The sequence below is a fragment of the Mobula hypostoma genome, chromosome 15, assembly GCF_963921235.1.
Source record: "Mobula hypostoma chromosome 15, sMobHyp1.1, whole genome shotgun sequence".
Taxonomy (NCBI): Eukaryota; Metazoa; Chordata; class Chondrichthyes; order Myliobatiformes; family Myliobatidae; genus Mobula; species Mobula hypostoma.
Genome location: NC_086111.1, coordinates 54,683,139 through 54,696,869, shown reverse-complemented (window position 1 = coordinate 54,696,869; position 13,731 = coordinate 54,683,139). Strand labels below are relative to the sequence as shown.

General features: G+C 38.7%; 1 protein-coding gene across 8 annotated transcripts in view; it reads left to right on the top strand.

Annotated features, from left to right (window-relative positions):
* cacna2d3a (calcium channel, voltage-dependent, alpha 2/delta subunit 3a) overlaps window positions 1-13,731 on the top strand; it is an 892,602-nt gene that overhangs the window by 219,941 nt on the left and 658,930 nt on the right. For all 8 annotated transcript variants that reach the window (XR_010020451.1, XM_063068081.1, XM_063068079.1 and 5 more), the window contains one exon: window positions 9,495-9,611. Coding sequence is in view for 7 of the 8 variants with exons in the window: in XM_063068078.1 (XP_062924148.1) it covers window positions 9,495-9,611 (117 nt within the window). In the remaining variant the exon portion in view is untranslated. The remainder of the gene's footprint in view (window positions 1-9,494; window positions 9,612-13,731) is intronic.

Here is a 13,731-nt window from a genome sequence, read left to right as displayed (position 1 = left end):
ACAAAGTACAATGTGGCAAATCTCTCATTTAAAAGATAAATATCTTGAAAAGTAAAGCCTATTCCAAGACTAATTTTTAAAATACATTTATAACCATGAATATCTTTAACATGCAAGACAATGCCTGCAACACTTTTAAAAAATTTTGGGGTATCATCAGTTCCCCTTTTCTAGTGTAATCACTTGTGATTTTTCCTCCATCTTTGTAGTATGAATCTTCCATTTCAAAAAAAGTAAGACTGGTTGGTATGATTTGTTTTTTTCTCTCTCTCTTTCACCATAGTTCCTTTCTCTGTATAACCAACTCCTGACAAACTTGCCTTTCATTTGTACTGTTTTTTCTTAAACATCAATTTGTTTGGATTTGCCAAAATCATTCAAACTTGAACTCCCTCTGGCTTACTTTTGGCAGGTTATTACTAGATGCTCAGTTATCGTGAAAAAATTGTGACTCGAAAGCATGAAAAGCATTAAATGTGCTGACAGTGAAGTAGTGGTTTTCCTTTCTGAGTGTTTGTGTGAAATGATCTGGTAAAGTGGATGCTGTTGAAGCAATGCTTTACTGCATCCCTGTCAAAAAATGACAAATGCTCTTGTCTTTGAGCCTAAATCCCTTCCAAGCAGAAGTATTTCCCACTGAAAATCAACGACTCTCCAGCTGTGCTTCTAGTGTACCAAGGAAAAACTTGATTAAGGATTATTGACTTTCCATTTGTAGAAGCTGTTGTTCATTTATCTTTTGTTAAAAATTGTTATTAAAACATTAATATACCAACATATGAATTTAACTGTGCCACTAAAAAGTTTTCCACTGATACTTACATAAGTGTAGCCTACTGTGCTCTAAGCAGAAGTGAAGCTGACCACTGCAGCAAGTTCCAGAGACTGTGTTCTGGTATTTGGGACATACAGTATTAGATATGTTATGCACTGATTTGGTCTGGAAAAGGGGAGACTATCATTTTGCTGCTGTGTACAGCAGGGCTCAGAGTGCTGATATCATTTCACCGTTAACAGCAAAACTGATTAATAAACTAGGGAAGTGGATGTTGGTCTCTAGCCATTCCCAGAAAAAGGAGTCAGAAAAGCTGAGGAAGGATAGAGATGAGTCAATAAGAGTCCATGGTATTACAAGAGAGATATTAGCATGGATAGAAGATTGGCTGATTGACAGGAAGCAAAAAGTGTGAATAAAAGAGGCCTTTTCTGGTTGGCTGCCAATGATGAATGATATTCTGAAGGATTTGGTATTGGAACCACTTCTTTTCAGATTATATGTCAGTGATATGGATGATGGAATTGATGGCTTTGTGGCCAAGTTTGCACATGATACAAAAATAAGTGGAGGAGAAGGAAGTGTTGAGGAAGCAAGGAGTCTGCAGAAGGGCTTAGACAGATTTGGAGAATGGGCAAAGAAATGGCAGATGGAATATAGTGTAGGGAAGTGTAAGGTCATACACTTTGGTAGAAGGAGTAAAGGTGTAGACTATTTTCTAAATGGGGAGAATATTCAAAAAATCAGAGGGCTTGGGTGCCCTAAAGGTTATCCTGCAGGTTGAGTCGGTAGTATGGAAGGCAGACACAATGTTAGCATTCATTTTGAGAAGACAAGGCTATAAGACCAAGGATGTAATGCTGAAGCTTTAGAAGGCATTAGTCAGACCACTCTTGGAATATTGTGAGCAGTTTTGGATCCCTTATCTGAGAAAAGATGTTCTGGAATTGGAGGGGGTCCAGAGGAGATTTATGAGAATGATCCCAGGAATGAAACAGTTAACATATGAGGAGCATTTGATGGTTCTGTGTCTGTACTTCTGGAATTTAGAAGAATGGGGAGGGGGGGATCTCGTTGAAACCTACTGAATATTGAAAGGCCTAGATAGAGTGGATGTGGAGAGGATGTTCCCTATAGTGGGGGAGTCTAGGACCAGACGGCACAGCCCTCAGAATAGAGGGACGTCCATTTAGAACAGAGGTAAGGAGGAATTCCTTTAGCTAGAGGGCATGAATCTGTGGAATGGTCAAGACAATTGCAAAAAATGAAGAAATACACTCAAAATGTTGCATGCATTGATATTATGTACTATATGAATGGAAATTAACAGATTACCGGACTGATTAACAAGGTAGTGACGTCAGCAAGAGTATAAAGTCCTCATTCCAAAACAGCGCATACTTTGGTCATGCTGTGCCTGCTGCACTACATTCAGTTCTGGTCACTGAGGTACAAGATAAAGCACTTGTTCTGGAAGGAATGTACAAAAGGGGTGCCACGTCGATAATCTTCTGTCAGCAGACTATTTTTCTAGTCCTGTGTGATTTATGTGTAGTTAATCTCTTCAGTCTACCATGGACATGAATAATATTGTATTTATACCTAATAAATCTATAGAGAATTAAGTCACAGAGCATGGAAATAGGATCGATTTGTATGTCTACTTGGGGTAGATTGCTCTAGCCATCACTTACAGATGGTATTCCACCTACTTTACCGTGGCTGATATTTTCCTGGTGTCAGTCATACAGCTAATGGTGTCACAGATCCTCTACTGCTGATGTGACTTGAAGTCTTGTACATGATTTTGTACATGTACATGATCTTGTACATGAACTTTATTGTTCAATTGAATTCAATAATATGCACACAGTATCTACTAACCTCAGTTTACAATGCCCAGTCGTAAGGAACTTGTATTGGCGGTGGTCCCATCACATTTGTGCAAATCAAGTCTTCAGTGAGCAATGGCCCCTTCATCAGCTGACACCTCACAGCTGCTTGGTGTCACTCAGGGCATGGGGCTTACCTAGGCAGACCGTAATTATGGAAGTTATGGAAACTGTGATAACTAAAGAAGAGGAAGTACTGGCGCTTTTAAGGAATATAAAAGTGGATAAGTCTCCAGGTCCTGACAGGATATTCCCTAGGACCTTGAGGGAAGTTAGTGTGGAAATAGTAGGGGCTCTGACAGAAATATTTCAAATGTCATTAGAAATGGGGATGGTGCCAGAGGATTGGCATATTGCTCATGTTGTTCCATTGTTTAAAAAGGGTTCTAAGAGTAAACCTATCAATTATCGGCCTGTGAGTTTGATGTCAGTGGTGGGTAAATTGATGGAAAGTATTCTTAGAGATGGTATATATAATTATCTGGATAGACAGGATCTGATTAGGAACAGTCAACATGGATTTGTGTGTGGAAGGTCATGTTTGACAAATCTTATTGAATTTTTTGAAGAGGTTACTAGGAAAGTTGACAAGGGTAAAGCAGTGGATGTTGTCTATATGGACTTCAGTAAGGCCTTTGACAAGGTTCCACACGGAAGGTTAGTTAGGAAGGTTCAATTGTTAGGTATTAATATTGAGGTAGTAAAATAGATTCAGCAGTGGCTGGATGGGAGACGCTAGAGAGTAGTGGTGGATAACTGTTTGTCAGATTGGGGGCCGATGACTAGTGGTGTGCCTCAGGGATCTGTACTGGGTCCAATGTTGTTTGTCATGTATATTAATAATCTGGATGATGGGGTGGTAAATTAGATTAGTAGATATGCAGATGATACTAAGATAGGTGGAGTTGTGGATAATGAAGTAGGTTTTCAAAGCTTGCAAGAGATTTAGGTCAGTTAGAAGAGTGGGCTGAAAGATGGCAGATGGAGTTTAATGCTGATAAATGTGAGGTGCTACATTTTGGTAGGACTAATCAAAACAGGTCATACATGGTAAATGGTAGGGCATTGAAGAATGCGGTAGAACAGAGGGATCTAGGAATAATGGTGCATAGTTCCCTGAAGGTGGAATCTCATGTGGATAGGGTGGTGAAGAAAGCTTTTGATATGCTGGCCTTTATAAATCAGAGCATTGAGTATAGGAGTTGGGATGTAATGTTGAAATTGTACAAGGCATTGGTAAGGACAAATTTGGAGTATTGTGTACAGTTCAGGTCACCAAATTATAGGAAAGATGTCAACAAAATAGAGAGAGTACAGAGAAGATTTACTAGAATGTTACCTGGGTTTCATCACCTAAGTTACAGAGAAAGGTTGAACAAGTTGGGTCTCTATTCTTTGGAGCGTAGAAGGTTGAGGGGGGACTTGATAGAGGTATTTAAAATTATGAGGGGGATAGATAGAGTTGACATGCATAGGCTTTTTCCATTGAGAGTGGGGGAGATTCAAACAAGAGGACATGAGTTGAGAGTTAAAGGGAAAAAATTTAGGGGTAACATGAGGGGGAACTTCTTTAGAGAGTGGCAGCTGTGTGGAATGAGCTTCCAGCAGAAGTGGTTGAGGCAGGTACGATGTTGTCGTTTAAAGTTAAATTGGACAGCTATATGGACAGGAAAGGAATGGAGGGTAACGGACTGAGTGCAGGTCGGTGGGACTAGATGAGAGTAAGAGTTCGGCACGGATTAGAAGGGCCGAGATGGCCTGTTTCCATGCTGTAATTGTTATATGATTATATGGTAATGCAGGGCTGTTCACACACTTAGGAGATTTGTTCCTCTCACCCTATTTCCATCCGCCCACCCCTTGCCTGTAGACCATCCTTTTAGGTAATTGGTTCGCGATTGCCGGGGGATCTCCAGTTTATTTCTCAGTAGTCATTGTGGAAGGCATAAGACAGTCCTTTGTGGAGCTGCTGATGGAAGCAGAATTAGTCCTGTTTTAGTGCAATATACCTATTCAAAATGTACTGGAAATGGGTGAAATCTAATTTCTAAGCATTGATATTGGGACCTTAAGTTAAATGTCAAGTGTGAAGTATAAGAAAATGGTTTTGAAAGTATTATACAATGGAAGAAAACTGATAAAAGCCTTTCTGGGTGGAGTAATGGAAGCAGAAGTGCCGGAGTTATTTGAAACAATTATATGCTTTGATTTGTAGGTTTGTGTGGATGAATAAGTATGAGGATTATATAACTTCTCTAAGCTGTACTTTGTGAAGTCTGGGCTGAGGACTGCCAAGTGGAACTGAGCATGCTAAAACAGCAGCTGAACAATTGAGATTTATATTGGAGTTCAAAGTCTGGTGTGGAGAGAGAAAAGAAATATTGGCAAGATTTCTAATTGTTAGAGTAAATAGCTGCTAAAAAGAAATTAGGTGTCTAATTAATTGTTTTATGCTACTGTTTATGGTACCATAATAATGCATGAAGAGGGCTTACCTCTTTGGAACAAAGGAGGATGAGAGCTAACTTGATAGAGGTGTACAAGATAGAGGCGACTTGATATAGGCATAGATAGAGTGGACAGCCAGCGCCTTTTTCCCATCGTGCTGATGACAGGGTTTAATTTTAAGGAGATTGGGCGGAAATATAGGGGTGATGTCAGAGGTTGGGTTTTGTATGAGGATAGAACACACTGCTAGCGGTGGTGGTAGAGGCAGATACATCAGAGCCATTTAAGAGATTCCTATATAGGGAGATGGATTAAAAAAAAATAGAGGACTAGGGATGAGGGAAGGGGTAGATTAATCTTGAAGTGAGGTAGAAGGTCAGTACCGCAGTGTGGACCAAAGAGATTGTACTGTACTGTACTGTTCTATGTTCTATGAAGAGATGTACAGAAAGGACAGGGCAAGGGATTACAATTAAAGGTACAAACAGCATTTCTTTGAGCTGTCATTTCTAAAACAGTGTGAAGAACTAAGGTGACCTATCAAAGGTGGGGGATATTGAAGCAAATTAACAGACTTTAAGCAATTGATATCAAAAAAATTAAAATATTTTCTGTGTTTATGCCGTCCCGTGGCAGAGTCTGCACATCAGCAGGTGGGATATGTGGCAGTGCCAGGACTTGCCACACATCAGGGTAAAGTGGGGTAAACTGCTTATGACAGGACTGAAGGCAATTCAGTTATGCTAGGTCACGATTGGGGGATTGGGGTTAGACATGTGTACGTAAAACCTGGTTGGTGGAATTCCCGGAACAGGAGTGGAAAAGCTTAGTCTCTGAATGGAGGAAGATAGTGGTATGAAGTTGAAACACAACTAGAAACATGAGGGGATCCTGGAGCATTTGTGTGATGGAGTGGGAGACCCTCATAAACCAAAAATAGAAAGTCAAAAATTAAACGGTACCAAAGCTATTTTCTTAGGAGAAAATTGAAAAGAATAAATAGTTTTTTTTGGTGGCAAGCTTATAATCAGTATTTTTAACATCAGAAAGAATTACTATAATTTATAGGCAATAATTGTTTAATACAATAATAGCAACTATCAAACTTTAGAGACATTACCAATATTAAAATGATTCTTTACAGAGTATCATTATAAATAGAATGAATTCATTTTTAGTTCAGATAAATCTATCATGTGTTAAATTATGCTGCAATGTAATGCTTTGGACAATTAAAAGAATCATTAAACAAATGATGCTCACTGCTCAGGTTGTGTGCAGTGTTACTACTAATCTCTTTTAATAGTATATAAGGATTGGGTGAATATGTATTGTAATATCCTTGACAATTTTTGGAGCAGGACACCAAAGCCTGTTATTATAACTTTCTGCAATGATTCATGTGGTGCAGGTTCTGCATACTTTGGGAAACAATTTCCCTGACTCTTGATTAAGGAATTTGAGGGGATGGGGGAGAGAATGAGACTTTCATACAATTCTGAGGTTTCTGGGAAATGGCGTTTGCCCAATGCTGCAGTAATGCTGGCTGAGAGGAACCATTTAAATGAGGCTTGACATGGTCTTCCACCCCTGCAACTGTTCTTTTCTAAAGTAGGCCTTGCTAATGGTTAAACCTGAGCTTGGGATGCTTTTATCTACTTACCTGACACAGAAGTTTAAAAAATGGTGATTTTGTTTCTGAATAGAAAGGACCAGAGCACTCAGTGTGACCTGTCTGCCACAGGAGTAGAGGAGGCAGGAAGCACGCTGTAAAGTTACTTGAAATAATACCAGTATGAATTGCTCATTTATAATTACAACTGGTATGGTTGTTGATGGAATAACAGAAAATAACTTGTTGTTCATTGAAAGTAGCCTACAACACTTCCAAAGTCTAGCAAATGTGTATTTTTGAACCGTACTGCCTCAGATAGACACTATCTGCCACCTTCACCATGCTGGTTATTTATTATTATGTTTTTGTTTTATTTATTATTATTTTTCTCTGCTAGTTTATGTATTGCATTGAACTGCTGCTGCTAAGTTAACAAATCTCACGTCACATGCCGGTGATAATAAACCTGATTCTGATTCTGGGTGCATTGATTGTCTGAATGAGGAGAAGTTACCAACAGCATATTCACAAACCACTCAAAATGGATTCCTCAAATTGCTCTTCTGGTTTTGAAAGCCACCAGCCAGGAATTTGCAAGTGCCACTGAATGATTACAATGTGATTACCCAAACAATATTGTGTTTCCAATTTCTTTGACGAACAGTGTAGTTTTCTCATTAGGATAACCACATACAGATCTGATAAAAATTGGATTTTTAATACAAAAAAAAAACACATACAAAACCTTAAATAATTATTGAGGAAATAAACAAATATTTTGCATCCATCTTCAAAGTAGAAGATTCAATAAACAATGAAATTTGTGATGAAACAAGAGTCTGAAGGGGGTGAAGAACCTGAAGTAATCGATATCATCAAAGAGAAAGTGTTGGAGCTAAAAACTGACAAACCTACCCAGATGGACTATAATCCTGGTTTCTAAAGGAGGTGGCACTGATAGTGATCTTCCTAAATTCTTAGAATTTGAAATGCATCTTGTGAATTGAAAGTTATTAATCCAATTAAAATATTTAAGAAAGGAGGGTGAGAGAACAATGGAAGGTATAGAAGAAAGAATCAGTCTTGTAATTTTTAGGGAAATGTGAAACATTTATTATGGTCAAGGTAATTAATGAGCACAATGTCGAACACATTTTGGGGCAATTTTCTTATTGCACCCAAAGTGGAAAATTTATGCACAATGTTACCAATTGCATTGTCTAACTGACTTCCAGCTATTTTTGGGTTACTACTTGCAAGATTGTTTTTTCATTTACAATGTCACTTCATTCTTGTTATTTTTTTTATTGCGTATGATTCATTTCTCACTGCTGCATCTATTAGCACATGCTGTGGAGTTCCGCAGGGGTCTGTGTTGGGATACGTCAGTGATCAGGATTAAGGAACTGATGGCAGTGTGGCCATGTTTGCAGACAATATTAAGACAGGTTGCGGAACAGGTGGTGTTGTGGAGGCAGGGAGACTGCAGGAGGACTTGGACAGGTTGGAAGAGTGGGCAAGGTGGTGGCAGATGGAATACAGCATTGGGAAGGTGTAGACTATATTCTAAATGGGCAGAGAATTCAGAAATCAGAATTACAAGTGGGCTTGGAAGTCCTGTTTCAGGATTCCTTTAAGGTGAATTTGTAGGTCGGTTTGGTAGTAAAGAAGGCAAATGCAATGTTAGCATTGACTTTGAGAGGACTAGAACATAAAAGCAAGGATGTACCACTGAGGCTTTATAAGGTGCTTGTCAGACTGCATTTGGGATATTATGAGCAATTCTGGACTCAGAATCTAAGGAATGAGGTACTGTCACCAGAGGGAGTTCAGAGTAGGTTCACAAGTATGATTCCAGGAATTAAAAGGTTAACCTGTGAGGGAGATCTCACTGAAACCTACTGGATACTGAAAGGACTGGATAGAGTGGTGATGAGGAGTCTAAGATCTCAGGGCACAGCCTCAGAATAAGTGGACAACCCTTTAGAACTGAGATGAGGAAGACTTTTGTTTCAGCTAGAGGGTGGTGTATCTGTGGAATTCATTGCCACAGAGGGCTGCGGAGGCCAAATCATTGGGTGTATTTAAAGCAGAGATTGATAGGTTCTTGATTGATAAGGGAGTTAAGGGAGGAATGTGGGAAAAAATATCAGTCATGACTCAATGGGTCATGACTGACTGACGCATGACCCAATGACTCAGTGGGCTGACTGGCATAATTTTGCTCCTACATCTTATTATCTTATGATATTTTCCAACCTGCAATTATATGTTCCTGGGAATCTCTCATATCTTGTTTAATTTTTGAAAATGTCTGAAAAAAATCAGCTATATCAGCTGTTAATTTGCTTAAAAATTGGGCCAATTTGATATCGTTTTTCTCCCCCCTCCCCAGATATGATGGTGTTTCCTCAAGAAGTTAATTTTGCGTTAGAAATGATTTGGAATTCGAGATCAGTATGATCTAAAATATAACGGAATGTTGCACAATTTAGCACACATAATTCACTCCATTCGGCTAAAGAACCATGTTAATGGATATACTTGATGAGATTTGATGGCACAGTCCATATTTATCACATTTTTATGCTACAGAATTCACATCAAGGAAAGAAGCAGAGTTCATTGCCAATGAAATATTTTTGAAGGGTGGTCTTTATCGATTTCAGGTTTAGTTTTAAAATTTAGATGACGATATGGTGCTACTACTAGCTAATTAGAATGACATTATGTGTATTAATTGTCTTCCTTTTTTGTCCCGCAGAAATATAAAGAGCATGAAAAGACTGTCACTGTTAAGGAAATTGATGGACTCCAGCTTGTCAAGAAACTGGCAAAGGATATGGAACAAATGTTTCATAATAAAGCTGAAGCCGTAAGAGTAAGTACACCTATAAAACGGCTGGGACAATTCTTTTTGACAATGTGCATTGCAGTCGAAAACTGCCTGCCTTTCAGTTAGCATCACATAAACTGCTAAACCTTCAAATGTAATAAAAAAAAATGACAAAACTATTTCCTAGGAGCAAATGCATGCAAAGATGCTTTGCTATAGCTTATTCTCTGGATGTGATTAATGAAAATTGAATCTGCATCTTACTGATAAGGAAGTAATCCGTCCGTACAAGCGTTACTCATAAGCTGCACGGAAACACAAGAAGTACTAATTCTGTAAGACAGTTATTGCACATACTGATCTAAACCATTATTCTTATTGCATTTAAGTTACTACAGCTGGCAATAAAGCAGTAAAGCCACACATCCTCCACTGAGGTAAATGAGTGAAAATCGAAGTGCAAAAATCCTGCAACTGTTTAATCTTCACTTTGCCCTACTGTAACTCTTTGTTGCTCATGCTTGCAGTTGGATTTGATTACTGAGTAATTAAAATTAGAGATGGGCAATCTTTGGTGAAAACTCCTTGTAAGAGTTAAAAGAACTACTCTCATTTCCACGACACCTTCCACAGCTAACGGCTGTGGCAAAATGCTTTTCTTCTCGGCCTGAAATGTCGACTGTACCTCTTCCTAGAGATGCTGCCTGGCCTGCTGCGTTCACCAGCAACTTTGATGTGTGTTCCTTTCAAGTGAAGTCATTTTGAGCCATTGATAGGAAATATGAAGAACAATGATTTATATTTTCAGCTTATAGCCTTACCTCTGTTCCAGAGTTCACATTTGTGCAAAATCTACATTGATACACACTTCAGCTTTTATTTGTATGAATAACTTAATTTGTTATTTTATTTGCATGGGTAACTGTAACTGAAATATGCTTTTAGATTTTGTGTTTTATATTCTGTGTTTTCGCTCATTATTTTGTTTGCACAACTCTGCGTGTGCGGGAGGAGGGCTTGACATTTTTCTCTGAACAGATTGGTTCCATGATCCTTTGTTTCGTGGCTGTCTGTGGGGAAATCTAATTTCAGGGCTGTACGCTGCATACATACGTTGATAATAATAAATCCACTTTGTAACTGTTATTTGTAACCTTTCTTTTAAAATAAAGTGAATTAAAATGTATTGGGTTATGAATCCATCCAATTGTCCAGAATCTCCGTCTGTCAAAGTCTCAGGCATGCCAGAGCAATGGATTTAACAAGAATTAGAACAAAAGCATATGACAACTTCACTATCAATGGCCCATCCTTTCGTAGTGTTCTGTCTTAACTCTAATTTGAAAAATGTATTTTTGAGACACTTATTTGAAAAGAGTAGTCCAAGTGGTTTCCTGTTGATGTCATCATTCCTTCTCTCTTATGAGCACTTTATTCCAAATAATTCTTTATTCTTAGGCAGTAGAGACAAACATCTTTCCTGCGTTGGTAACTTATGTCTTTTGTATTAGCCCTGCAAGGTACAGTACTACTAGCAGAGCATATAAGATTAATCAGCATCTTTGTTATATCTTGGAGATTAGAGGCTTGCCTGTAGATATAAGAATAGAACACATCACTGATAAGTCATTACATATTGATTTCAATTATACATTTGTGTTAATATTTAGGGCCGTGGTAGTGTTGCCAGCTCAAGGTTGCTGATGTATCATTCATAGCCTGGCGACGTGTAGTTAGAGGAAAGAGCTAAGCTGTATTTAATGTGGCGACTCAGAATAGTGCCGAACCTGAACATCTTGTTCCTCAGCGCTGTAAATTAATTTGGCATCTTGAAATGCAAATTGAACTGAAAACTTTTAAACAAATTAAGCAAATAACCGCACTTCGTTGAGATAAAATTGCATCGCCTGTAGTAATCAACAGTAAGCATTGTGAATAATTCCAGGTGTTCACCATAAAGTCAGAAATTTAAAAAATATGAGATGCATATCAAATCAGTGTTTTATTGTTAGTTCGTTTGCGAAAGGATAATTATAATTTAGTACGGTATTCAAACCTCATCTAGACTATGTCTCAACTAAGCTTTAAATTTTTCAGAGGATTTTCACACTGCTCTCTTAATTCACATCAGCCCTGTAGTTGAAGGGATAAATGTAATACAGTTTAAAGAGGACAAAAGCAGTGGTTAACATTGCCAAGATATTGCCTTAATGCACTATCTCAGCTTGAAATAAATTCCAGCATTTCAACGTTCACATTTTAAACAATTTTTAAAAACTTTTTTTTATCAAGGTCAGTATATTTGATGAAGGCCCGTTGAACTGAAACACTGACTCTATTCTCCCTTTACAAATGTTGTGAGCAGAATTATCTGCAGCTTAAAAGACTAAGGAGCTGGTGGTAGACCTGAGGAGAGCTAAGGTACCAGTGACCCCTGTTTCCATCCAGGGGGTCAGTGTGGACATGGTAGAGGATTACAAATACCTGGGGATACGAATTGACAATAAACTGGACTGGTCAAAGAACTCTGAGGCTGTCTACAAGAAGGGTCAGAGCCGTCTCTATTTCCTGAGGAGACTGAGGTCCTTTAACATCTGCCGGACGATGCTGAGGATGTTCTACGAGTCTATGGTGGCCAGTGCTATCATGTTTGCTGTTGTGTGCTGGGGCAGCAGGCTGAGGGTAGCAGACACCAACAGAATCAACAAAATCATTCGTAAGGCCAGTGATGTTGTGGGGATGGAACTGGACTCTCTGATGGTGGTGTCTGAAAAGAGGATGCTGTTGAAGTTGCATGCGATCTTGGACAATGTCTCCCATCCACTACATAATGGACTGGTTTGGCACAGGAGTGCATTCAGCCAGAGACTCATTCCACCGAGATGCAACACAGAGCATCATAGGAAGTCATTCCTGCCTGTGGCCATCAAACTTTACAACTCCTCTCTTGGAGGGTCAGTCACCCTGAGCTAATAGGCTGGTCCTGGACTTATTTCCTGGCATAATTTACATATTACTATTTAATTATTTATGGTTTTATCACTATTTAATTACTTAAGGTGCAAATGTAACAAAAGCCAATTTCCCTCGGGATCAATAAAGTATGACTATGACTATGTTGCCCGACCTCCTGAGTCATTGAGTTGTACAACAGAGAAACTGCCCAAGTTGTCCATGTTGACAAATATTTCTAGTTACACTAATCCTATTTTCTTGCTTTTAGCCCCTATGACTCTATTTCTTTCCTATCTGTGTACCTGTGAAATGCTTTTTAAATGCTGCGATTGTGACTGCCTCCGCTATGTGCAGAAAAAAACTGCACTTCGGATATCTTTTCAATCTGTCTCCTCTCACCTTAAACCCAGATCCTTTAGTATCAGACAACCCTACCTTTGGAAAATAACTATTTATTCTGTCTATACTCTTACCAATTTTATAAACCTTTATAATACCATTCCTTGGTGTTCCAGTGAAAACAATCACAACCTATCCAATTTCTACTTGTAACTCAATCCCTCCATTTCAGAGAACATCCGACCAAATCTCTTCTATACTTGTTGATTACTTCTAATCAGTCCCTGCCTTGCCAAGTGCCATCATCCCCATTCCTAAGAAACTTTGTTCAAGTAGTTTCCCTACTAGTAATGAAAGACTCACCAGCCAGTAGTTTCCTGGTTTATCCTTTCCACTTTTGGGAACAATGTTAGCTACCTTTCACATTCCTGGTGCCTCATTTGTGGCTAAAGGTGATGCAAAAGTCCATGAAAATGAAGGATGTTATGCTCAAGTTGAGTTAGTGGCTTGGAAAGGAATGAGGGAGACTGTGTTCCCCCTGCTTCTACTTATCCCTCTCCTATTAGATGGTGGAGATAGTATTCTTGACAGGTTTTGTCAAACAATCTTTGGCAGAGACAAAGGACTGCTGCCATAGTGTGCAGGTGGCTGTTCACTGTATGTCATTTGATGTAGAAATGGCTAAACCATTCAGGACATTTCACTCAAAGGAAAGAGTAACAGTACAGAACCGAAGGCAGCAATATGCAATCTAAAATTTGATAACATCATTATTAATGAGAAAAATCATAATGAAAATTGCTGATCTTGAATGGCCTTCTGATGAATTACTAATGAGGGAAAGGGGAAAGCAAATCAATCAAATTACTCA